We start from the raw sequence: 27,811 nt of genomic DNA, 5'->3' as shown, positions 1-27,811 counted from the left end.
TAAACATAGAATTTAAAACCATGAAAGATGCTGGTCAGAAAGTTACATACAGAGCTCTCTGGGTGTAAAATTGTAACTGACTGTGGAATGTTTATTTCCAGGCAAGGTTATCCATAGAAATAGTTTTACTGAAACAAAAGGCAATGGACGACTTTATCATTCACAATTACTTTAGATCAACCGCCATCCACAGAAAGCTTCATCATCAATAGTGAATGCCAAGCATTGAACATGACGACTTGTAGGCTCCTTGGGCATTACATTGTGATTGCTGTAGAAACTTGTACCCTGTGAAACCCATGCAACCAACTTGCCAGAACTCCGACAGACAGCTTTACTGTTGAGAAAATACCCTGAAATGACCTCGCACATACTGATTCTAGCCATAAACAAATCAAAATCAATACTTTAATGCAGACAAAAGGTATATTTTTGTCAGTCTACAGAAGCACACTTCCACCATGGAAGCACACTGGATAGCAACTAGAAGCATTAGCACAAATTGATTTCCCCTTCCCCAATCAAAGGCACTGAGGTCTAAAGTAATTCACCAACATTCCAGTGCAGTGCTGAGTAGAGTGCTGCACTGACAGAGGTGCCGGCTTTTGGATGCGACATTAAACTGAGGCCCTGTCTGCCCTCTCAGGTGGACATAAAAGATCCCATGGCACTATTTTGAAGAGCAGGGGTGTTATCCCGGTGTCCTGGCCAATATTTATCACTAAAACAGATTGTCTGTCATTGTCATACTGCAGTTTGAGTGAGTTTGCTGTGTGCAAATTGGCTGCCGCAATTCCTACATTGCATCAGTGACTCCACTTCATAAAGAACTTGATTGGCTGTAAAGCATTGTGGGACATCCAGTGGTCATGAAAGGCATTATATAAATGTAAGTCTTTCTTTCTTTCACTATAAACATGAATGAAGCCTGGGACTTTCCTGGTCCAGCTACTCATTGGATAAATTTACTGAGCCACTAAGAAAATTCATTATTGAACCAGTGTAAAAAATTTGATCTCCCCTGCACTTAACCCCTCACCCAACGCAACCCTAGCACCCCGCTCCCACACCCATGATTTCCTAGGCTGGCGCTGGAGAATGCCACAAGTTAGTAGATATTTCCTAGATTTTGCGGTTAGCGGCGAAGTGACGACTCTTACCGATGACCTCGAAAAAAGTTGTCTACAAAGTTTTAGCGGACTCTATTGCATCGATTTCCCCTTTCCCAACGTGACTTTCAAGCTTTAGGGCATTGTGGCGTCCAGCAACAGTCATCAAGCAGGCTGAGCAGCCAATCTCATGAAGAATTATCATAGATCGCAAACCAGGAAGCAAAAAGCAAGTTTTATCATTTACTTTTTAATCATTTTACAGAATATGAAATAAAGTTTGGGACATAAACATGGGATTAAGGTAAAAGCTGATATATCAGAAACAAATGTTAAAAAATTATTTTAAAAATCTCTGGAATTTTTATCATGGAATGCAAAGAATGACACTCCATATATATAAAATGTGTTTTGTTAGAGCCTGAAATGTTGTTCAGCAGTAATTATGACTTAGTATGCCATTAAAAACTCGATGACACCTTATTTAATAAGGCTCAACTTGTTCAATGGCTTTTATAGTGAGAATAGTGCGTGAAAAGTGATTTGACATGAACTTCAACTTTTTACGCACTGATTTGTAATTGATTTCATCTGCGAACACTGCAACAGTGCACCCAGTGGAGCAGCACAGTATCACTGACAGCAGCTTCTGGATTTCTGCTTTTAATTGCGCATGTGCGGACGTGAGAAGTTGCCGTCAGTTTTGCACAGTAATGACGTCGAATGCTGACAGTTTCACTGTCATTACAACTGTAAATTCTGGACCAAAATATTGCAACATTCAGAAAGCATTATGTCAAATTAAAAGTGAAAGCTTATGGAGATCAAAATATGCTAATTAGTTGACCAATAGGAAACAGAAGCTAGTCATCAACATGACTAACCAGGAGAATCTTTCAACTTAGTCCTGGGATAAAAAGGACCTTAGCAGAAAATGTGTAAATAGAATGCTGCAATGAGACAAGATCATGTGGGAAAATAGAATACTTTGAGGAAATGTACCCCATCTAAATATCTATTTACTAACTGGGGCAAGTTAATGGCCCATAATATAAAGAACTGAGGGAACACAATTATCGCTAAAGATAGAAAATTATTGCAATTTTCAAATTAATTTCAATTAATCGGAAGGTGCTACTGGGTGAGCGAACATGAACAAACGTATCTGCTTCTACGAGTTATACAATAAAGCAAGGGTGAGATTCGAAGGATGAATTTGAAGAGGGAGAGTTAGAGGAATTGGAAGAGGAGTGGTTTGTGGAGCTGGGAGATATTTAATTTCAGGGGGTCAGATTTTTGTAAGATTGGCTTTTGTATTCAACCTGTACTGGATTGAGGCCAGTCAGGCCTTTACCAAAGTATCGGATACATTTTCACTTTATTTCAGTGACTGGGTACCCATAACAAATTGCACAAAATACTCCTTTCCATCAAGCCAAAGGGAAACTATGTTGTACATCTCCTCCTCATTCTACCCTGAAGCTAGCCTTCGTTATTCAAAAGTGACCAAAGACAGGAACTGGCAAAAGTCAAAAACCTACCCTTGTTAGCATGGCAGTGCCTCCATACATAGAAAATAGGTGCAGGAGTAAGCCATTCGGCCCTTCGAGCCTGCACCACCATTCAATAAGATCATGGCTGATCATTCCCTCAGTACCCTTTTCCTGCTTTCTCTCCATACCCCTTGATCCTCTTGGCCGTAAGGGCCATATCTAACTCCCTCTTGAATATATCCAATGAACTGGCATCAACAACACTCTACGGTAGGGAATTCCACAGGTTAACAACTCTCCGAGTGAAGAAGTTTCTCCTCAGCTCAGTCCTAAATTGCCTACCCCTTATTCTAAGACTATGTCCCCTGGTTCTGGACTTCCCCAAGAGAACATTCTACCCACATCTAACCTGTCCCGTCTCGTCAGAATCTTATGTTTCTATGAGATCCCCCCTCATCCTTCTAAATTCCAATGTATAAAGGCCCAGTTGATCGAGTCTCTCCTCATATGTCAGTCCAGCCATCCCGGGAATCATGGCTGGAATCAGAATCAGAAGAGTTATAGATGGAATCCCTGATTCACATAAAATGTGAATGAGAAGGCATATTATTTCCATAGACCATAGCCACTAAAATTCATATTGTATATCAGTCCAGTGCTACAATCTGCATTAAACCATGACCAATTGTATTCCACAGTCACATAAACCATATGAGTTTGAGTAATCAGCAAACTGCTTTTTATAGAAATCAATTAATGTATCTGCAATACTAGAAGGGGGAGTGGGGGGTGACCACACCATTTCCAGTCTCACTAGAAGCTCATTAACTTTGTTCTCGTGATTTCTTGTTCTATGAAATGTGCTAACATTTACTTTATTTGTGGGCTTTTAGCATGTTAATGACTTGGTTTATGTCTCCTCAATTAATTCGCCAGTTAAGGTAACTCCAATTCTTTAGCATCCCCTCGCATCTTAATATTGAATCCCCCAAAGATCTTATTTGTTTTTCTCTGAACCCACTCCACTACACAAATGCCTAATGTCTAGAGGGGTATGGATTTGGCACAAAGACAAGAGGATGATAAAGCAGGTCCAAGAGGCTCTTGAACTCCAATATAAACTATAGGGTAAGCCAGTTGGGCTTTTTCTCACTCTGGACCATTATGAACCTTCATGGTAAAATCAGCTCTCCTGTTGTGCATCATTTATGTACTAACCCATCACAATGTTCATCATCTGCTCATAGTTCTTCATATTGAAAGTGACATATAATGTTACTTCATTGCTGTTCACAATGTGCCTGTAGCAGGCCGAGGTCATTAGAGGGAGCAGCGTGCAGCGGGCCCAGCCCAGAAATCGGTGCAGTCCCGGCCTGCAAGACCATCAGCAGGCCGGGGCCATTAGAGGGAGCAGCATGCCACTGCAGAGAGCAGTGCATGCTGCTGCAGGCGGGCAATGGCTGGTTGCAATGCAGGCAGGTACAGCAGGAGTGGCGAGGTTGGGGCGAAGGAGCGGCAAGAGTTCGCAGAGGGATGTGATTGGGGCCCAGGAGCAGCATGGGTCAGCCCACACTGCGATGTGTGTGAGCACTTGGTCCATGCAGCAGAGCTGGTCTCCAGTCGTCTTGGTTAATCCTTGCCACTGGACCAAGACCTAGCTCTGTCAAGCCTGTGTAGTGGCTGGTGTGCAATGGCCACCACACATTAAAAAAAATCCACGCACGGGCATCTTCCACCCTTCAAGATGTAGTTCGGGATCCGGAATATTAGGTCCTTCATTGAAACACCTGTGAACTCATCCCTTTTCTGCATGGAAGAAAGTCATCCTCATTTCGAGGGACTGCCTATGATAACATTCTATCTACATAAAATGTGATTGTGGTGTTCTCTTGCAGGAGCCAGTCACAATGTGCTTGTGAAGCACATTCTTGCTTGTGTCCACAATTCCCAGGGCCTGACTGTTTTCATTGTGTAGCATTCACTATAGAAATTATTATTTACAGTGGATCAGATGCTGTGATTGATTTTCATCTCAAGTTTCTAACATGTCACAATGCCAGAGGCATCTCTCTGCCATTCTCCCCCTTTCACTTTCACAATGTTGCTCTCTCAAATTGGAATCATTTTGACCTCTTAAGACTCAATGGGGTTTTTTGACTTTGTACGACAGTATAAAACAGGTGATAGTGAATTGGCAGCCCATTTTACATCTCTCACGATTTTTATTTTTACTGAAGTCAAAATTATCCCCACTGAGTTGGTGTCTGTAACCAAAAAACAGTTTGGGAGAGTTAGACATTAAATGTACCAAGTGCTTGTCCCAGTTTAACTCAATTCCAGTAGGGGACACGAAGAGAAAACTTCATAAGTGACAGAAAAGAAACTGGTGAAAATTAAAAGATAAAATGGGTATTAGAAAAAGATTTTTGCAATGTCAATAAAACTAGCAAAAGTTTCTGAAAACAGAAGAGAACATAATAGAAAAGTTGATCCAGCTCGCAACTTCTATACATCACATATGATTTGCACCATCATGAACTCTACCTTGCTTAACAGGCTTAGGAAAAGTTCCACAAAGTGAAATCTAAAGCAGCACAATGAAATTCCAGCATGTTCATCCAAATTATTTGCTGAGAATCTATTTTTGGAGGGGTCAGAATTAAAAGAGGGGGAAGAATTCTTTTCAATTGAATTTAAAAAAAGAAAGCCTTAGAATATGAAAGAAAAGCAAGCAACAAAGGAATGGAATGGAAGAGCTGCAGAGACTGGAGTTCAGCTTGCTTTTGGTCAGCCTGTTTAAATCTCCAAACAAAGCTGCCGAGAAATCCACACAGATACAATTTCTGTTTGCCCAATATGGACTGCCCACTCTGGTTCTGAACATCTATCTCCAGGCAGGTCATCTGGAGCCCTTCTGACCCCAGAGACCCTTCTTACCTCTTTCCCTTCCTCCTACGGATGCTCAATAGGTATCACGAGACAAGGTGGACAGCAGGGAAAAGAAATTCCTCACGAGCAGCATGGTGAGCAGGACATCTCACCATAAAATGTGCAAGTGCATTGTCACCATCCTCTTGACCAGGACACACATCACACTGCTCTGAATAGTGGTTTACCACTAGTTAGAGATATGGAGCTTTAGCAGCAGCTGCAGGCCTCCCTATAACCCACTCATGGTAGACATCGAGTCCTGGATGTACTATGGACATCAGCTTTCAGCATAGTGGAAAGATCTATACAGTTGCAGCTTGTATGGTGTGGACCACCTTGATGTTCTAGACATCCAAGGTCCAAGCAACGTAGCGGGCGTATTCACCACCAACAGCTTAACTGTGATCATTGTGTGTGGACTTTTGGCAAAGCAGCCTACTGGACTTCCTTTCTAGCACACTCAGTGACAGATGGGGGAAGGCTATCTGCCCCCTTTTTTTCTGTTTCGCCCTATCAATGAGGAATGGCCACTTACGAGAGGGAGCATGACGGGCTGCTGGCATCAGCGGGAAAGGTATCCCAGCAAGAGCTTCGGGATGGGGGTATGTTTAAAAAAAAAAATTTCTCCCTATAAAAGGTAGCAAGGGATAAAGATTATTCCTAGCGGTCATATCATATCATATCATATATTATATGATGAAGTTGCTACTCTATCAATACAGATGTTAAACAGGAACTTCCCAAATATGAGGTTTAGGAAATGACACACGAGCTATTGGGCTGTTCATTCCTCAGCTGCTGTAGATGCAAGCTTCCTGGCTGGATGTTTCTTTGCCGCTCTTGGCGAATGGCATCTCTTTCTGCTAATAAATGCAGTCTTATAAATGCATCCAAATCCTGCAGGTGTGCGTTTTTACTATAGACCTTTTTGCCAGTCAGCTTTTGCCTTTCAGCTATAGGGCAACATATTAAACCAGCTTGTCTTTCTCTATGACATCCATTTAACTCAAGGCACCGGTAACAAAATAGGTGCCTGCAATTGGGACACAATACACTTGGACAACCTCTCATGCAATGCTCTGCTAATGCCTCACAGTTGGGGCAGGCCCGTACTTTAGGGCATCCATACACTGCACTAGCCATGTCTTCGATTGTACTGCAGCCCAGAAGCAGTGCTGTCACACTGCAGGATTCATTACCGCAGCTGTCATTCTGCATATCAGCATTCTTCCACTCCCTCAGACAGTCCCAGCAGAACTGAAAGACTTTCTTTGATCTCTTGGAGCAAGGCGGACACTGAACACATAGCTTCTCCATATCCATTCTCTGTACATAGAGACTGCAGTCTGGACACTGAAAGACAAAATGAGAAAAGGAATTAGTGACAAATGTATCTATTTATGTTAGGGATTTGAATGGGGGGTTGGGGAGCGAGGAATGAAATTAGAACTGAAAAATGTAGAACTGTATCATTTACATTTTGGCTTGGTATCTCCTGTTTCATCACACAGAGCTACTCCAACATTAGCCCACTGATCCTGTTCCTGATTTTTGCATCTTGGATTGCAGATTTCTCTGCCATTGTGCTAATTATTGATAGGGACATAGGAATAGGAGTGGGCCATTCAGCCCCTCGAGCCTGCTCCATCATTCAATTAGATCATGGCTGCTCTGTAGCTCAACTCAATTTACCCATCTCAGCTCCATATCCCTTGATACACATACCTAACAAAAATCAATCAATCTCAGTCCTGAAAGCTCTAATTGTGCCAGCATCCACAGCCTTTTGGGAGGGAGAATTCCAGATTTCTATTCCAATTAGAACAGTTTGCCATTCTTTAACACTTCAAGCATACCTGCTTAAGACTGAGTATGTTGCTTAATGTCCTCCTTTGACCTCTGGTCAGTATCTCCTATTCTCTTTCTCAAATCTCATGACCAAAACTGATCACAATTCAAATCTGTTCTCGTCATTGTTTTATAGTCAACATAACTTCTGAATCGCTTGGAGATTCTCTTTCTACCTCTGAACATCTTTTCATCTTAGTAATTGCTACCACACAAGTTTGACGTTCAAATGTTTGGTTAGTTAGCACTCAAAGTCAACAGTGATGGATCTATCCATCTAACATCAATTTTTTTTTTTAAATCCAGGGAATTTGAAATCTTGTCAGATTTTGTGAGCACATGTTTATATGAAGGGCTGAAGGCAAGGGACTGAAGGTTTCCAGAAATAGCTCACACAATAGTCAGTTGCAAAATTCACCAGCACTACGACGAATGGCTGGGTTCGCTAGCCACAATGAGCCGTTTATTTTCTATTAACCGCCAGTTCCTTTTGTGTTCTATTTACAGCTGCAAAGGGCTACAAGCTACTTATTCAATGTTTTAAAATGTTTCTATTCAGTTTGTCCCCATTTTGTTTGCAATGTTATTATTATATGCAGAGGCCATCTGATGGGCCCCTGCATAATTTCCAGTTATTATTGAAGCACAATGTCAGAGTAGCTGTGAGGCAGAATGGTGCAATTTTGCATGGGAATTATCCCATTTTAGATTTTCTCTCTTACCCTTTAGCCTAGACTCAGATCCCCGTCTCTTCCCCCGCCCCACCAAAACATTAACCGACCAGCTTACTGAGTCTGCATCTCCCTCCATCTCAACCTCACTCAGTCTCCCACTTGGTCTTTCCTGTTCCTGGCCACTTTCTTCACTTCTCTTCTCTCCTGAACCTTCTTGCCTCTTCATCTTTACATTAATATTAATGATTTTACCTTTTGTGATGTATTGAGGTTGTGAAAAAAAATTAGGGTATCGCCAAGACCGACGTGATGTTGGATGTCGAAATAGAAGATACTGTACCTTCTTGTATATCTTGTTTTTACATTGGCAAAAGTCGAGCAGTACTTTTCCTTCGCTCCCATTTAAGTTACAGTGCTGATGCCAAGTGGGAAATTAGTAAAGTGGAGAGGAATTAACCAAAAAGGAATACATTTGAACCAGTATGATAACTGCTGGGGCTTTATCTTTAATAGTCACTGTTACACGTTTGCCTCAGATATTCTCTAGGGTACAGTGGTGCTGGTCATTTCTAGAAGTGGTCTGAATAACTTGCATTAAGGAGTATGCCCCTACTGCCCAATATTTAATTATACGATAGCGTAAACCGGAGTGGGTAAATATAGGACCCCTTCTGATCTGAACTGGATATTGTGCATTTCACACACATACCCGTGTGCCCTTCTCCAATGTTTGAGCTCAAACTGAGCAACACTGTAGAGAAGACCAGATACAAATCATTAAACTGCTTTACCGACAGTAAGTGAAGATATAGAACATATGTACTCGAATATTGCCTTGATTTAACTAACTGCAGAACCCTCCACAAGAACAGGAAATGGCCCATACAATCCACATTAGTGGGCTTACTTGACTTTTTCTGATTAGCCTTGCTGATTCTAACTGGCTGTGGGCTGGCGTTAGGTATATTCCACCTCACTAGGCCAGGCTCCCACCTCAGAGCTAGTTGGTTTTACTCACTGCCCACGTCACTTTGTCCTTTTCTCAGTCTATACGGCTGGCCAGTGAGTAGGGATCGTCCATCTAACATCTTTTCTGTTATGTATATAAACCTGTAATTACCATGTCTAACCACCAGATGGCTTATCCCCTGGAGTCTCAAGGGATCCCACAATCCCTTGGGAGCACCTGTATATTAGGAGGCCTCACAGGCTGGAGAGGTACTCTGAGATCTGTAATAAAGAACTACAGTCACACTTACTTTATCGAAGAGATAACAACTGGCAACGAGATACAGATGATGAATCCCAATGCAACAAACATAGAAAATAGGTGCAGGAGCAGGCCATTCAGCCCTTCAAGCCTGCACCGCCATTCAATATGATCATGGCTGATCATTCAACCTCAGTACCCCTTTCCTGCTTTCTCTCCATACCCCTTGATCCCTTTGGCCGCAAGGGCTATATCTAACTCCCTTTTGAATATATTTAACGAACTGGCCTCAACAACTTTCTGCGGTAGAGAATTCTACAGGTTAACCACTCTGAATGAAGAAGTTTCTCCTCATTTCGGTCCTAAATGGCTTACCCCTTATTCTTAGACTGTGACCCCTGGTTCTGGAACTCCCCAGCAACGGGAACATTCTTCCTGCCTTTAATCTGTCCAATCCGGTCAAAATTTTATATGTTTCTATGAGATCCCCTCGCATTCCTCTAAACTCCAGTGGATACAAGTCAAGTTGATCCAGTCTCTCCTCATATGTCAGTCCTGCCATCCCAGGAATCAATCTGGTGAACCTTCACTGTACTCCCTCAATAGCAAGAATGTCCATCCTCAGATTAGGAGACCAAAATTGAACACAATATTCCAGGTGTGGCCTCCTCAAGGCTCTGTACAACTGCATTAAGACCTCCCTGCTCCTATACTCAAATCCCCTAGCTATTAAGGCCAACATGCCATTTGCCTTCTTCACCTCCTGCTGTACCTGCATGCCAAACTTCAATGACTGATATACCATGATACCCAGGTCTTGTTGCAGCACCTTCCTTTTTCCTAATCTGTCACCATTCAGATAATATTCTGTCTTCTTGATTTTGCCACCAAAGTGGATAGCCTCACATTTATCCACATTACACTGCATCTGCCATGCATTTGCCCACTCACCTAACCTTCCAAGTCACCCTGCAGCCTCTTAGCATCTTCCTCACAGCTCACACCGCCACCCAGCTTAGTGTCATCTGCAAACTTGGAGATATTACATTCAATTCCTTCATCTATATCATTGATGTATATTGTAAATAGCTTGGGTCCCAGCACTGAACCCTGCGGCACCCTACTGGTCACTGCCTGCCATTCTGAAAAGGACCCATTCATTCTCTCTGCTTCCTGTCTGCCAACCTGTTCTCTATCCATGTCAATACATTACCCCCAATACCATGTGCTTTAAATTTACACACCAATCTCTTGTGTGGGACCTTGCCAAAAGCCTTTTGAAAATCCAAATATACCACATCCACTGGTTCTCCCTTGTCCACTCTACTAATTACATCCTCAAAAAATTCTAGAAGATTTGTCAAGCATGATTTCCCTTTTATAAATCCATGCTGATTTGGACCAATCCTGTTAGTGCTTTCCAAATGCGCTGCTATTTCACCTTTAATAATTGATTCCAACATTTTCCCCACCACCGATGTTAGGCTAATTGGTCTATAATTCCCTGTTTTCTCTCTCCCACCTTTTTTAAAAAGTGGTGTTACATTAGCTATCCTCCAGTCCATAGGAACTGATCGAGAGTCAATAGAATGTTGGAAAATGATCACCAATGCATCCACTATTTCTAGGGCCACTTCATTAAGTATTCTGGGATGCAGCCTATCAGGCCCTGGAGATTTATCGCCCTTCAATCCCATCAATTTCCCTAACACAATTTTCTGACCAATAAGGATTTCCTTCAGTTCCTCCTTTTCACTAGACCCTCGAACCCCTAGTATTTCTGGAAGGTTATTTGTGTCTTCCTATCCAAAGTATTTGTTCGATTGGATCTGCAATTTCTTTGTTCCCCATTATAAATTCACCTGATTCTGACTGCAAAGGACCTATATGTTGGTCTTCAGTAATCTTTTTCTCTTCATATATCTATATAAGCTTTTTGCAGTCAGTTCTTATGATCCCTGCAAACTTCCTCTCATACTTTATTTTCCCCCTCCTAATTAGATTCTTTGTCCTCCTCTGCTGAATTCTAAATTTCTCCCAGTCCTCAGGTTTGCTGCTTTTTCTGGTACATTTATATGCCTCTTCTTTGGATTTAACACTATTCCTAATTTCCATTGTTAGCCATGGTAGAGCTACCTTCCCTCTTTATTTTTACTCCAGACAGGGATGTATAATTGTTGAAGTTCATCCATGTAATCTATAAATGTCTGCCATTGCCTATCCACTGTCAACCCTGTAAGTATCATTTGCCAGTCTATCCTAGCCAATTCACGCCTCATACCATCGAAGTTACCTTTCTTTAAGTTCAGGACCCTGTAGGGCATTGGAGAGAACTGTGGGCATCCTGGAGAAATTTTCAGAGGGAGATGATTGGGAAACCTTTGTGGAGCTACTTGACCAATACTTTGTGGCCAATTAGCTGGAAGGAGAAGGGAACGCTGCCAAATGAAGGGCGATCCTCCTCACCGTTTGCGGGGCACCAACGTATTGCCTCATGAAAAACCTGCTCGCTCCAGCAAAACCCATAGACAAGTCATACGATGAGTTGTGCACACTGATCCGGGAGCATCTAAACCTGAAGGAAAGTGTTCGGATGGCAAGGTATCGGTTCTACACATACAAGAGGTCTGAAGGTCAGGAAGTGGCGAGCTATGTCGCCGAGCTAAAGGAGATTGCGAATTTGAAGGACACTTGGAGCACATGCTCAGGGACTTCTTTGTACTTGGCATTGGCCATGAAGTAATACTTCGCAAACTTTTGACTGTAGCGACCCCAACCTGGAGTAAAGCCATAGCGATAGCCCAGGCATTTATCTCCACCAGTGACAATACCAAACAAATTTCCCAGCACACTAGTGCTGTTGCAAGTACTGTGAACAAAGTAACGTTGTTTTCAAATCAAAATGTACATGGCAGGACTTACACGCCTGTAGCTGCACGGCCGCAGATGACTCAGAGTCCGCCATTAAGCGTGGTGAATACAAGGCCATTAACACCTTGTTGGCGCTGCAGGTGTGATCACTGATTCCATTCATGGTGCTTCAAAGGATACGTTTGCAAGGGCTGTGGAACAATGGGACACCTCTAACGTATGTGGAGGCGAGCTGCAAACCCTGCAAACCACCATGTTGCAGAGGAGGACAGATCCACGGTGGATCATGATGAACCAGAGCCTCAGACCAAGGAGGCAGAGGTATATGGGGTGCACACATCTACCACAAAGTGTCCCCCGATAATGCTGAAGGTTGAATTAAATGGACTCCCGATGTCCATGGAACTGGACACGGGCGCAAGTCAGTCTATAACGAGTAAAAAAACTTTTGATAAGTTGTGGTGCAACAAGGCTTCAAGGACAGTCCTGACCCCCATTCGCATTAAACTTAGAACCTACACAAAGGATCTGATTGGCAGTGCTACCGTAAAGGTCTCCTACGATGGAGCAGGGCACGATTTACCACTCTGGGTGGTACTGGGCAATGGCCCCACGCTGTTCAGCAGGAGTTGGTTGGGAAAGATACGCTGGGACTGGGACGACGTCAAAGCGCTTTCGTCCGTCGCCATCACCTCATGTGCCCAGGTCCTAAGCAAGTTCCCCTCGCTGTTCAATCCACGCATCGGGAAGTTCCAAGGAGCAAAAGTGCAGATCCATTTGATTTCGGGGGTGTGACCCATCACAAGGCGAGAGCGGTACCTTACATGATGAGGATGGAGATCGAGCTGGACAGGCTACAATGAGAGGGCATAATTTCGCATTCAATGAGTGGGTCAGTCCGATTGTTCCAGTCCTCAAGGGAGATGGCACCGCCAGAACCTGCGGTGATTACAAAGTAACTATCAATCGTTTCTCACTGCAGGATCAATACCTGCTACCAAAGGCAGACGGGCCTATTTGTAATGCTGGCGGCAGGGAAAACGCTCACAAAGCTGGACTTGACCTCGGCCTACATGACGCAGGAGCTGGAGGAATCTTCGAAAGGCCTCACCTGCATCAACACGCACAAAGGTCTTTTCGTTTACAACAGATGCCCGTTTGGGATTCAATTGGCCACGGCAATATTCCAGAGGAACATGGAAAGCTTGTTGAAGTCGGTCCCACGCACCGTGGTCTTCCAGGATGACATCTTGGGTACAGGTCAGGACACCGTCGAGCACCTGCAGAACCTGGAGGAGGTTCTTAGTCGACTTAATCGTGTGAGGCTCAGGCTAAAATGCTCGAAGTGCGTTTTCCTGGCGCCTGAAGTGGAGAAGAATCGTGGCGGACGGCATCAGGCCTACCGATTCGAAGACGGAAGCAATCAAAAATGCACCAAGACTACAGAACGTAATAGAGCTGCGGTCGTTTCTAAGACTCCTGAACTATTTTGGTAACTTCTTACCGGGTCTTGGCATGTTGTTAAAACCCCTGCACTCTTTACTGCATAAAGGAGATGAATGGGTATGGGGTAAAAGCCAAGAAAATGCCTTTGAGAAAGCTAGAAAGCTGTTATGTTCAAACAAATTGCTTGTGTTGTACGATCCATGTAAACATTTGGTACTAGCATGTGATGCATCGTTGTACGGGGTCAGGTGTGTATTGCAACAAGCTAATGAATTTCGGAAATTGAAACTGGTACTTATGCATCCAGAAGTCTGTCCAAGGCCGAGAGAGCCTACAGTATGATCGAAAAAGAAGCGTTCGTGTGTTTAAGGGGTAAAGAAAATGCATCAATATCTGTTCGGGCTCAAATTTGAATTGGAAACAGACCATAAGTCGCTTAAATCTCTCTCTTCTGAAAATAAGGGATAAATACGAATGCATCAGCCCGCATCCAGAGATGGGCGCTCATGTTGTCCGCATACAACTATACCATCCGCCACAGAAAACTGTGCTGATGCTCTCAGTAGGCTACCATTGCCCACCACATGACACCGCCTAAGCCTGCAGATTTAGTTACGGTAATGGAAGCATTCGAGAGAGAGCAATCACCTGTTACCGCCCGACAGATTAGAACTTGGACGAGCTAAAAAAAAAAAGTGTGCTCCACGGGAGTTGGTCTAGTGTCCCGTTCGAGATGCAGGAAGAAATAAAGCTATAACAGCGGCGCAAAGGTGAAATGTCCATACAGGCAGACTGCCTCCTATCGGGTAATCGGGTAGTTGTGCCAAAAAAGGGCAGGTACACTTTCATTAGTGATCTCCACAGTACCCACCCAGGCATTGTAATGACGAAAGCGATAGCCAGATCCCACATGTGGTGGCCCGGTATCAGTGCAGATTTAGAGTCCTTTGTGCACAAATGTAAAACATGCTCCCAGTTAAACAATGCACCCAGGGAGGTGCCACTAAGTTGATGGCCTTGGCCCTCCAAACCGTGGTCTAGGGTTTATGTCGACTATGCAGGCCCATTCTTGGGAAAAATATTTTACTGGTTGTAGGATGCGTACTCCAAATGGATTGAATGTGAGATAATGTCGGCAAGAATGTCCACTGCCACCATTGAAAGCCTTCGGGCCCATGTTTGCCACACACGGCCTGCCTGATTGTCCTTGTAAGTGACAATGGACCCTGTTTTACCAGTGCTGAATTCAAGGAATTCATGACCCACAATGGGGTCAAACATGTCACGTCTGCTCTATTTAAGTCAGCGTCCAATAGTCAGGCAGAACGAGCAGTTCAAACAATCAAGCAGAGCTTGAACAGGGTAACTGATGGCTCACTGCAGACTCGCTTATCCCGAGTTTAGTTACTGCACAAGACCCCACTCACTCACTGGGGTCCCTCCCACTGAACTGCTCATGAAAAGGGCACTTAAGACAAGGCTCTTGTTAGTCCACCCTGATCTACATGAACAGGTAGAGAGCATGCGGCTTCAACAAAATACATATCATGATCGCGCAAATCTGTCATGCGAAATTGAAGTAAATGATCCTGTATTTGTGTTGAACTATGGAGAAGGTCCCAAGTGGATTGCTGGCACTGTTTTGGCCAAAGAGGGGAGTAGGGTGTTTGTAATCAACTCGTAAATGGACTCACCTGTAGAAAACACTTGGACCAAACCAAACTCAGGTTTACAGACTATCCAGAACAACCCACAACAGACTACCTTTTTCGACCCTCCAACACACGCACAAGTGACAACCGACCCAGCGGTTGACCACGAAGCAGAACCCATCACCCGCAGCAGCCCAGCAAGGCTCACTACCCCCAGCAGTCCAGCAAGACCAGCTGTGCAGCAGCCCAGTGAAGGCCCAACAAATGACTCACCCACACTAGCATTTGCACCGAGACGATCAACCAGGGAAAGTATCGACTCATTGTAAATGGTTACACTATTGACTTTGGGGGCCGGGGTTTGGCAGGGGGGGGGGGTGGGGGAAGTGTTATGTATGTAAACCTGTCATTACCATGTCTAACCACCAGAGGGCTTATTCCCTAGAGATCCCACAATCCCTTGAGAGCACCTGTATATAAGGAGGCCTCACAGAGCACTCAGATCTGTAATAAAGGACTACGGTCACACTTATTTCCCAGTAACTATGATCAGCTCCCTCTCCTCTGGGTATGGATCAAAAGAAAACATGAATAGAATTCAGCCTGGCTGAATGGGCCTGGGACAAGACAACTGACCTCATTGTCCCAATGTGATGTATACTGTAGGTCACAAACTGGCTCGTCAAGCTTTAACAAACAGCTACAACGTCAGCAGCTTTAAAAAATTTAAACCTCCGAATACATTTGGTGTCAAAACACAATCATTGCTCAACGTTGAATCATTTATTTGAAAAAAAAGATAAAAAATCCTAAAACACATGACAGTTACCTTTCGGTATGACTCAGCCTTTTGTGTCATTATCCTGCCAAGCTGCTCTTCATAGGGTCCGCATTCCTCCTGCGTCAACTGGGAAAGTTGCCGCACCTCCTGCCAGGGCCACTCCTTTGCACACTTGGGGCAGTTAAACGTGAGGCGACCCTACAGAGAATCAACTGTTGTAATAAAGCTGCTGCAACCAATCGTTCTGAGCTCGTCCACTACCCAGTCAAAAATGGAACTCAAATTCTTGTAAATATCTACTGTGCACCACTTAGAGAGAGATATCAATAATGAATATGCCAGGGGGTAACATGCACACTCAACTAATCGAGAGTCTCTATTTTTTTAATATACAGAACAATGGAATCCTTGGGTGCGAGTTACAGGTTGGAATCTAATGACGTGTGTTTGACAATTTATATATAGAATGTACATCAGGAGGTGTAATTTAAGAGGTATTCAGAGCCCTTACATATATAAAAAAGGCAAGAACATCTCATGGCATATTTCCTACTGCAGTCATAATTTTGCTGCCAATATATGATTGCTAATCATCGCTGGGCAATGTGGATGCATATTTGAAACGACGATGAATGAACTTGCATTTAAATCACATCCTTCATGTCTTTGGAAGTTACCAATCTTGTTGCAGTGACTGGCCTTTCTATGGTGTAATACTGGGGACGAATGCAAAAATACACCGACAATGAGGAGCCCAGCAAAGCTTCAGAAGTCTAGCAAATGCCTTGCAGTCCCACAGGTTGTATATTGAAAGTACCCGCTCACCTTGTTTTGTGAATGTGCGTACACTTAATATCTTGGCACCACACTGTGCGATAGTTTTATAACAATGTTGCATTCATTGCAGTTATCCTGCAGCTGAAGTGCATCACCAGGACGCAACTTTGAAAATATTGGACTGAATGAAACTAGATACTTGACCCATTCCCCCTCTAATCCGTGCCTCTGATCTCTCCCATACTTGGTAATTTATTCCCGACTGGTGGCCTTTACAGGCTTCTGGCTGCTCGATCTCCCGCCTCACCAACGCACCTCGAACTCCCTGACTCCTGGCCTTTATAGGGGAGTTCGAGGTGCGTCGGAGAGACGGGAGATCGAGCAGCCAGAGGCCTATAAAGGCCAGCCGGTGCAGCTGCAGCAGGGAGGCAAAAAAGTAGAAAGAAATCGAAAGGTGACGTCACAGCCAATGGGGTAAGTGATTGGTAAGTAGTTTTTCTTTTTTCTTTTCTTCATCAGTAAGTAACCTTTTAGCATTGTTGCCGCCAAATTAAGTTAATCTAAGGGTTAAGACATGGCAGGACAGCTCGGACATGTGTTATGCTCCTCCTGTACTATGTGGGAAGTCAGGGACGCTTCCGATGTCCCTGACGACTACGTGTGCGGGAAGTGTATCCGCCTCCAGCTCCTGACGGACCACTTGCGGCACTGGAGCTGTGGATGGATTCACTCTGGAGCATCCAAGATGCTGAGAATGATGTGAATAGCACGTTTAGCGAGTTGGTCTTACCGCAGGTTAAAGGTACACAGCCAGATAAGAGATGGGTGACCAATAGGAAGAGCAGTGGAAGGTAGGTAGTGTCATCCCTCTGCAAAACAGATACACCGCTTTGGGTACTGTGAAGGGGGATGACTCACCAGGGGAAGGCAGCAGCAGCCAAGTTCATGGCACCGTGGGTGGCTCTGCTGCACAGGAGGGCAGGAAAGAGTGGGAGAGCTATAGCGATAGGGGATTCGACTGTAAGGGGAATAGATAGGTGTTTCTGCGGCTGCAAGGGTCAAGGATGTCTCGGAGCAAGTGCAGGACATTCCGAAAAGGGAGGGTGAACAGCCAGTTGTCGTGGTGCATATAGGTACCAACAATATAGGTAAAAAACGGGATGAGGTCCTACGAGACAAATTTAGGGAGCTAGGAGCCAAATTAAAAAGTAGGACCTCAAAAATAGTAATCTCAGGATTGCTACCAGTGCCACATGATAGAGTAGGAATCGCAGGATAGCTCAGATGAATACGTGGCTTGAGGAGTGGTGCAAGAGGGAGCAATTCAAATTCCTGGGACATTGGAACCGGTTCTGGGGGAGGAGGGACCAGTACAAACTGGACAGTCTGCACCTGGTCAGGGCCAGAACCAAGGTCCTCGGGGGAGTGTTTGCTAGTGCTGTTGGGGAGGAGTTAAACTAACATGGCAGGGGAATGGGAACCTATGCAGGGAGACAGAGGAAAATAAAATGGAGGCAGAAGAAAAAGGATAGAAAGGAGAATAGTAAAAGTGGAGGGCAGAGAAACCCAAGGCAAAAAACAAAAAGAGCCACATTACAGCAAAATTCTAAAATGGCAAAATGTGTTAAAAAGACAAGCCTGAAGACTCTGTGCCTCAATGCGAGGAGTCTTCGGAATAAGGTGGACAAATTAACGGCGCAGACAGCAGTTAATGGATATGATATAATTGGCATCACGGAGACATGGCTCCAGGATGACCAAGGCTGGGAACTCAACATCCAGGGGTATTAAACATTTAGGAAGGATAGACAGAGAGGAAAAGGAGGCGGGTGGCATTGCTGGTTAAAGAGGAAATTAATGCAATAGTAAGGAGGGACATTAGCCTGGATGATGTGGAATATGTATGGGTGGAGCTGCGGAATACCAAAGGGCAGAAAACGCTCGTGGGAGTTGTGTACAGACCACCAAACAGTAGTAGTGAAGTTGGAGACAGCATCAAACAAGAAATAAGGGATGTGTGCAATAAAGTACAGTAGTTATCATGGGCGCTTTTAATCTACATATTGACTGGGCTAACCAAACTGGTAGCAATGCGGTGGAGGAGGATTTCCTGGAGTGTATTAGGGATGGTTTTCTAGACTAATATGTCGAGGAACCAACTAGAGAGCTGGCCATCCTAGACAGGGTGATGTGTAATGAGAAGGGACTAATTAGCAATCTTGTTGTGCGAGGCCCCTTGGGAAGAGTGACCATAATATGGTAGAATTCTTTATTAAGATGGAGTGTGACACAGTTAATTCGGAAACTAGGGTCCTGAACTTAAGGAAAGGTAACTTCGACGGTATGAGGTGTGAACTGGCTAGAATAGACTAACAAAGGATAATTAAAGGGTTGACGGTGGATAAGCAATGGCAAACATTTAAAGATCACATGGATGAACTTCAGCAATTGTACATCCCTTTCTGGAGTAAAAATAAAACGGGGAAGATGGCTCAATCGTGGCTAACAAAGGAAATTATGGAGAGTGTTAAAACCAAGGAAGAGGCATATAAATTGACTAGGAAAAGCAACAAACCTGAGGACTGCAAGAAATTTAGAATTCAGAGAAGGACTAAGGTTTTAATTAAGAGGGAGAAAATAGAGTACGAGAAGAATCTTGCAGGGAACATAAAAACTGACTGTAAAAGCTTCTATAAATACGTGAAGAGAAAGAGATTAGTGAAGACAAACGTAGGTCCCTTGCAGTCGGATTCAGGTGAATTTATAATGGGGAACAAAGAAATGGCAGACCAATTGAACAAATACTTCGGCTCTGTCTTCACTAAGGAAGACACAAATAACCTTCCGAATGTACTAGGGGACAGTGGGTCTAGGGAGAAGGAGGAACTGAAGAAAATCCTTATTAGGTGGGAAATTGTGTTAGGGAAATTGATGGGATTGAAGGCCGATAAATCCCCGGGGCCTGATAGTGTACATCCAGAGTACTTAAGGAAGTGGCCCTAGAAATAGTGGATGCATTGGCGATCATTTTGCAACAGTCTATCGACTCTGGATCAGTTCCTATGGACTGGAGGGTAGCTAATGTAACACCACTTTTAAAAAAAGGAGGGAGAGAGAAAACGGGTAATTATAGACCGGTTAGCCTGACATCAGTAGTGGGAAAAATGTTGGAATCAATAATTAAGGATGAAATAGCAGCGCATTTGGAAAGAAGTGACAATATCGGTCCAAGTCAGCATGGATTTATGAAAGGGAAATCATGCTTGACGAATCTTCCAGAATTTCTTTGAGGATGTAACAAGCAGAGTGGACAAGGGAGAACTAGTGAATGTGGTGTATTTGGACTTTCAAATGGCTTTTGACAAGGTCCCGCACAAGAGATTGATGTGCAAAATCAAAGCACATGGTATTGGGGGTAATATACTGACGTGGATAGAGAACTGGTTGGCAGACAGGAAGCAGAGAGTCAGGATAAACGGGTCATTTTCAGAATGACAGGCAGTGACTAGTGGAGTGCCGCAGGGCTCAGTGCTGGGACCCCAGCTCTTTACAATATAGATTAATGATTTAGATGAAGGAATTGAGTGTAATATCTCCAAGTTTGCAGATGACACTAAACTGGGTGGCGGTGTGAGCTGTGAGGAGGACACTAAGAGGCTGCAGGGTGACTTGGACAGGTTAGGTGAGTGGGCAAATGCATGGCAGATGCAGTATCATGTGGATAAATGTGAGGTTATCCATTTAGGGTGCAAAAACATGAAGGCAGAATATTATCTGAATGGCGGCAGATTAGGAAAAGAGGAAGTGTAACGAAACCTAGGTGCCATGGTTCATCAGTCGTTGAAAGTTGGCATGCAGGTACAGCAGGCGGTGAAAAAGGCAAATGGTATGTTGGCCTTCATAGTTAGCGGATTTGAGAAAGGAGCAGGGAGGCCTTGCTGCAGTTGTACAAGGCCTCACCTGGAATATTGTGTTCAGTTTTGGTCTCCTAATCTGAGGAAGGATGTTCTTGCTATTGAGGGAGTGCAGCAAAGGTTCACCAGACTGATTCCAGGGATGGCTGGACTGACATATGAAGAGAGAGACTGGTTCAACTGGGCCTTTATTCACTGGAGTTTAGAATGATGAGAGGGGATCTCATAGAAATGTATAAGATTCTGACAGGACTGGACAGGTTGGATGCGGGAAGAATGTTCCCGATGTTGGGGGAAATCCAGAACCAGGGGATATAGTCTTAGGATATGGGGTAGACCATTTAGGATTGAGATAAGGAGAAACTTCTTCACTCAGAGTTGTTAACCTGTGGAATTCCCTGCCGCAGAGAGTTGTTGATGCCAGTTCATTGGATATATTCAAGAGGGAGTTAGATATGGCCCTTACAGCTAAAGAGATCAAGGGGTATGGAGAGAAAGCAGGAAAGGGGAACTGCGGGAATGATCAGCCATGATCTTATTGAATGGTGGTGCAGGCTCGAAGGGCCGAATGGCCTACTCCTGCACCTATTTTCTATGTTTCCAAGCCATAAAGATGACTGGATGGGGACGTGAAGAAATTCCCACTGCTGAAATAGAAGAGAAAACAACTGTTTTGCCCTATCATCCATCTCCCTCCACTATAACAGACCAGCCCTGAAGCTGAAAGTTCATGTGCCCAGCACTTGAAGATAATTCTGACCAGCTGTGAACTCACCTCATCTAGAAGTGCCTTACACCATTCCTTCAGACCCTTGGACATCACCATATGACCACAGGATGCTTCATGCCCTCCTACAAGAGAGAACAGGCATAGCTTGAAACAAATAATTCACAATGAATTCAAACGCTTGAAAATCTGAGCACTGTACTTCCAAGCAAGATCAGCTGGAAGCTGCTAAACTGAAAATAGTAAAATTAATTTCATTCTGATGTACTCAGACATCCACAGGTCCTCTGACTTAACCAGTCTCATTGCAAACCCTTCCTAAACAATGTCACTATTTGGATATGTTGGCTGTCTTTACTTGGGGCCACTCGATGGTACCATAGAGAGCCAAGATTGGATCTTCCCCACCTCTCATTATGGAAGCCCAGTGCAGTCTCCAGTCAGCACATCCCTACTAAATTGCAGCTTGTATTTTTCAGTTGCCAGTGGTGGGGAGGGAAAATACAGGCTTGGTATTGGGACCACTACCATTTTGAATTCATGAACTTTAACATAGATAAATGCAAGGTAATATATTTTCGTAGGAAGAAAAAGGAGATCACATACTCCTTAGAAAATAAGTGTCTAAATGGAGTAGATAAACAAAGATCTGGGGGTACAGCTACACAGATCACTAAAAGTAGCGACACTGGTTAATAGGCCATAAAATAGCAATCAAAGCACTGTGGTTCATTTCGAGAGAGAGTGTTGAAAAGCAGAGCTGCGTTAAACTTGTATAGAACCTTGATTAGACCATACTTGGGGTACTGTGAAAAATTCTGGTCTCCATATTATAAAAAGGATATGAAGACACTGGAGAAGTTGCAAAAAAGATTTACTAGAATATCAGAACTGAGGTGTTATACCTATAAGGAAAGATTGAACAGGCTGGGGCTTTTTTCTCTAGAAAAGAGAAGATTGAGGGATGACCTGATGGAGGTCTTCAAGATTATGAAAGGGTTTGATAGGGATAATGTAGAGAAGATGTCTCCACTTGCAATCGAGACCAGAATTAGGGGTCATAAATATAAGATAGTCACTAATAAAATCCAATCGGGAATTCAGGAGAAACTTCTTTACCCAGATAAAGGTTATAATGTGGACCGCACTACCACAGGGAGTAGTTGAGGCAAATTAATATAGATGCATTCAAGAGAAAGTTAGATAAGCACATGAAGGAGACAGGAATGGAAGAATATGTTGATGGGGTCAGATGAAGAATGGTGGGAGGAGGCTTGTGTGGAGAATAAACACCGGCACGGACCTGGTGGGACGAATGGCCTGTTTCTGTGCTGTAAATACTTTGTAATTTGCATCAATCACTGATTCAGAAACTCAATGCAAATTGACTAGATTTGGAGCTGATTCAACATAGAAAGCACTGAAAATGGAGGAGGCAGTCAGAAATGAAATGAATTGGGGAAAACAAGCATGTGGGCAGCACAATGGCAGAAAGAATTTAATGCACACGAGTGTATTCAGGGAAGGTGCAGCACGGGCCGGCAGCGAGGCCCACACTGCGACCTATGAATACCAAGGACAATAGGAATATGTGGGTTTTCAGAATGGCAGGCAGTGACTAGTGGGGTACCGCAAGGTTCTGTGCTGGGGCCCCAGCTGTTTACATTGTACATTAATGATTTAGACGAGGGGATTAAATGTAGTATCTCCAAATTTGCGGATGACACTAAGTTGGGTGGCAGTGTGAGCTGCGAGGAGGATGCTATGAGGCTGCAGAGTGACTTGGATAGGTTAGGTGAGTGGGCAAATGCATGGCAGATGAAGTATAATGTGGATAAATGTGAGGTTATCCACTTTGGTGGTTAAAAACAGAGACACAGACTATTATCTGAATGGTGACAGATTAGGAAAAGGGAAGGTGCAACGAGACCTGGGTGTCATGGTACATCAGTCATTGAAGGTTGGCATGCAGGTGGTTAAGAAAGCAAATGGCATGTTGGCCTTCATAGCGAGGGGATTTGAGTACAGGGGCAGGGAGGTGTTGCTACAGTTGTACAGGGCCTTGGTGAGGCCACACCTGGAGTATTGTGTACAGTTTTGGTCTCCTAACTTGAGGAAGGACATTCTTGCTATTGAGGGAGTGCAGCGAAGATTCACCAGACTGATTCCCGGGATGGCGGGACTGACCTATCAAGAAAGACTGGATCAACTGGGCTTGTATTCACTGGAATTCAGAAGAATGAGAGGGGACCTCATAGAAACGTTTAAAATTCTGACGGGTTTAGACAGGTTAGATGCAGGAAGAATGTTCCCAATGTTGGGGAAGTCCAGAACCAGGGGTCACAGTCTAAGGATGAGGGGTAAGCCATTTAGGACCGAGATGAGGAGAAACTTCTTCACCCAGAGAGTGGTGAACCTGTGGAATTCTCTACCACAGAAAGTAGTTGAGGCCAATTCACTAAATATATTCAAAAGGGAGTTAGATGAAGTCCTTACTACTCGGGGGATCAAGGGGTATGGCGAGAAAGCAGGAAGGGGGTACTGAAGTTTCATGTTCAGCCAATGGCGGTGCAGGCTAGAAGGGCTGAATGGCCTGCTCCTGCACCTATTTTCTATGTTTCTATGTTTACTAGGCCCATACAGCGGAGCTTGGTCTCCAGTCGTCTTGGTTAACCGTTACCAATAGACCAAGACCTTGCTCTGTCAACCCAGTGGGGTGGTTGGTGGCCAACCCACATTAAAATAATTCACGTACAGGTATCTTCCACCCTTCAAGATGTAGTTCGGAACCTAGAATGTCAGGTGCCTCATGGAAACACCTGAGAATTCATTTTTTTGCTGTGGAAGTGGGTCATCCTCGACACGAGGGACTGCCTAATACTGCTACACAGAAGGGGAAATGGGTGTGACATGTACAGCAGGAATGGTTTTGAAATAGCGATGGGTGAAACTGAAAGAAACACAGGAATCTTACAGACTTGATGCTCAACATGTCCAACCAATGCAGAGCAGCAAGCAACAAAGCCAATAAATAGGATGTTGAACCACAGAAAAAAACCCAGTAGAATACAAGACAAAAAGTTATGATTAAACGGTACCGTTTTGGTTAGTGAGATGCAAGAGAGACATTCAAGGACTGGACTCAGTGCAGAAAAAGAGCCAAGGGTCTGATACCTAGCATCGAAGGTCTGAGCTAATGAGGAGAGTCTGGAGAATCCTGGGCTTTTCAGTCCCTGAGGAGACTTCTGAGAATTGATTTTTAACCGGCGGACAAAATATTTAATGGAATAGAAAAGATATGTTTAGCATATAATTTTAAACTAAATTGAGGATAGGATAAAGAGCCAGGAGGTTCAAATTAGTAAATTTAGAACCGATCAGAATGTTCTTTATACAAAAAGGTGATCAGCACTTGGAAAGGACTACCAGAGAGCGCCTTGGAATTCATTTAAGAAGCAATTGGATGCTGGCATAGAGGGGCTTTAGGGTCTTTCGGGAGTCTTCAGGGAACAGGAAGTGAGGCTCCCAGTGTTGCTAATTATTGGGTCAACACCTCTCCACTCAATCCAACTGAGATTTTATACAGAGAGAGTGAGGGAAAGAGAGACTGTGTGGAGGAAGATGGAGAGACAGTCCCAGAGATTGATGCAGCTATTTATGGAGATTGTGGTGCAAAGTAAAATCCCAGAGTTAAAAGCTCCTTCTTCAGGGCTCCCTGTATCTGAAGCTGTATATCCTCTATAATGAATACAGTTGATCAGTCTGATTGCGCATCTTGTGAACAAGGCAACGTACATCATGCCACAGTGATGTAGAATAGATCACCACGTTACTGCACTCTGCCTCCTTCACAACCTCTGCACAGCACATCATGTTACCAAGCAAAGATATCTCTCTAAATATTTTCAAAGAAATTATGCCGGATCAGGCTGGAAGTTAGAAATGAGTCACATCTGTTATGGAGAAATAAAACCAGCACTATCATCATCCATCATAAGCTGGATGTACTTATTTTAAACTTTTTCCTTTCCAGGGAGATATTTTTGATTAAGTCCCATTCCTGTAAGTTTATTCCAAGCATCTGGTTGACTAACTTGCAACCAAAAGGACGAGCACAGAGCTTGCTGCCAGATTGCCCCAATGCTATCTCATACCTGCTATTAGGAGGTACCAAGGACAGTCAAAACAGAATTCTTCCTTTCAATTATATCTCTCTCTCTTGCCTCTCAAGCTCTACCATTAAGGCTCACTACAACCTCTGCACAACACAACCCCACCCAATATAGCTTAGGTTGGGAACTAAGCAGCACAGGGCTTATATCCATCCATGCTATCTGAACAGGCTTGAGGGGTCAAATGGCCGACTCCTGCTCCTATTTCTTATGTTCTTAAATGGCACTAAGGTTTAATGAGCTAACTATGCTACACCAGGAAAGGAGTGCACTTATCACATAATGAACGATTATTTTGATGTAAATAACTACCTTTCAAAATACGCAGATATGGGCTTTGTTTTCAAATGAGTTACAGGTCTACATAAGAACATAAGAATTAGGAAAAGGAGTAGGCCATCTAGCCCCTCGAGCCTGCTCCGCCATTCAACAAGATCATGGCTGATCTGGCCGTGGACTCAGCTCCACTTACCCGCCCGCTCCCCGTAACATTTAATTCCCTTATTGGTTAAAAATCTATCTATCTGTGACTTGAATACATTCAATGAGCTAGCCTCAACTGCTTCCTTGGGCAGAGAATTCCACAGATTCACAACCCTCTGGGAGAAAAAATTCCTTCTCAACTCGGTTTTAAATTGGCTCCCCCATATTTTGAGGCTGTGCCTCCTAGTTCCAGTCTCCCCGACCAGTGGAAACAATCTCTCTGCCTCTATCCTGTCTATTCCTTTCATTATTTTAAATGGTTCCATAAGATCACCCCTCATCCTTCTGAACTCCAACGAGTAAAGACCCAGTCTACTCAATCTATCATCATAAGGTAACCCCCTCATCTCCGGAATCAGCCTAGTGAATCGTCTCTGTACCCCCTCCAAAGCTAGTATATCCTTCCTTAAGTAAGGTGACCAAAACTGCACGCAGTACTCCAGGTGTGGCCTCACCAATACCCTATAGTTGCAGCAGGACCTCCCTGCTTTTGTACTCCATCCCTCTCGCAATGAAGGCCAACATTCCATTCGCCTTCCTGATTACCTGCTGCACCTGCAAACTAACTTTTTTGGATTCATGCACAAGGACCCCCAGGTCCCTCTGCACCGAGCATGTTGTAATTTCTCCCCATTCAAATAATATTCCCTTTTACAGTTTTTTTCCCCCCCAAGGTGGATGACCTCACACTTTCCGACACTGTATTCCATCTGCCAAACCTTAGCCCATTCGCTTAACCTATCCAAATCTCTTTGCAGCCTCTCTGAGTCCTCTACACAACCCGCTTTCCCACTAATCTTTGTGTCATCTGCAAATTGTGTTACACTACACTCCGACCCCTCTTCCAGGTCATCTGTGTATATTGTAAACAGTTGTGGTCCTAGCACCGATCCCTGTGGCACACCACTAACCACTGATTTCCAACCCAAAAAGGACCCATTTATCCTGACTCTCTGCTTTCTGTTAGCCAGCCAATTCTCTATCCATGCTAATACATTTCCTCTGACTCTGTGTACCTTTATCTTCTGCAGTAACCTTTTGTGTGGCACCGTATCGAATGCCTTTTGGAAATCTAAATACACCACATCCATCGGTACACCTCTATCCACCATGCTCGTTATATCCTCAAAGAATTCCAGTAAATTAGTTAAACACAATTTCCCCTTCATGAATCCATGCTGCGTCTGCTTGATTGCACTATTCCTATCTAGATGTCCCGCTATTTCTTCCTTAATGATAGTTTCAAGCATTCTCCCCACTACAGATGTTAAACTATCCGGCCTATAGTTACCTGCCTTTTGTCTGCCCCCTTTTTTAAACAGAGGAGTTACATTAGCTGCTTTCCAATCCGCTGATCTATCGTTCAGTTTTTTCCCTACCCCATTTTGTGGGGTGATGTTGCCTGCCATCAGTCTGTTGTCTGCCATTCTTGTTGCAGGCAAGTCTGTGGAATATTTAATATATATCTTACCAGCTGTCACAAAAAAATACAAGACAAATCTTAGTTAGTAACTCAGTTCTAGACCATGAGATTTTTACCTGTCTCCAAACTCGCTGCAGTGACAAACTGAAATCTTTTCCAAGCTGTTTCATAAACGATGATTTCCATCCTCTTGGTATTGCTCCGAATTTAAAATGCTGCTTCAGTCGTCACTACTTCAATTTCCCCGAACTCACTTACATTTCTTTGCAGTTTCATTCTGACTCAATGCTTTCGATATCA

The 27,811-nt window shown here is 43.8% G+C and overlaps 1 protein-coding gene across 1 annotated transcript; it reads right to left on the bottom strand.

The window, feature by feature from the left end:
- Window positions 1–3,923: 3,923 nt before the first annotated feature.
- LOC139278768 (E3 ubiquitin-protein ligase DDB_G0292642-like) lies at window positions 3,924–27,702 on the bottom strand. Its single transcript, XM_070897895.1, has 4 exons — window positions 27,628–27,702; window positions 21,482–21,558; window positions 16,064–16,213; window positions 3,924–6,886 (listed from the first exon to the last, which is right to left on the bottom strand). The coding sequence occupies exons 1-4, from the start codon at window positions 27,695–27,697 to the stop codon at window positions 6,287–6,289; spliced, it is 897 nt and encodes a 298-aa protein (XP_070753996.1). The 5' UTR covers window positions 27,698–27,702; the 3' UTR covers window positions 3,924–6,286.
- Window positions 27,703–27,811: the final 109 nt, after the last annotated feature.

Source organism: Pristiophorus japonicus, chromosome 13 (assembly GCF_044704955.1).
Source record: "Pristiophorus japonicus isolate sPriJap1 chromosome 13, sPriJap1.hap1, whole genome shotgun sequence".
Taxonomy (NCBI): domain Eukaryota; kingdom Metazoa; phylum Chordata; class Chondrichthyes; family Pristiophoridae; genus Pristiophorus; species Pristiophorus japonicus.
The sequence above is the reverse complement of the archived record's forward strand: the minus strand, read 5'-3'. Positions and strand labels throughout refer to the sequence as shown.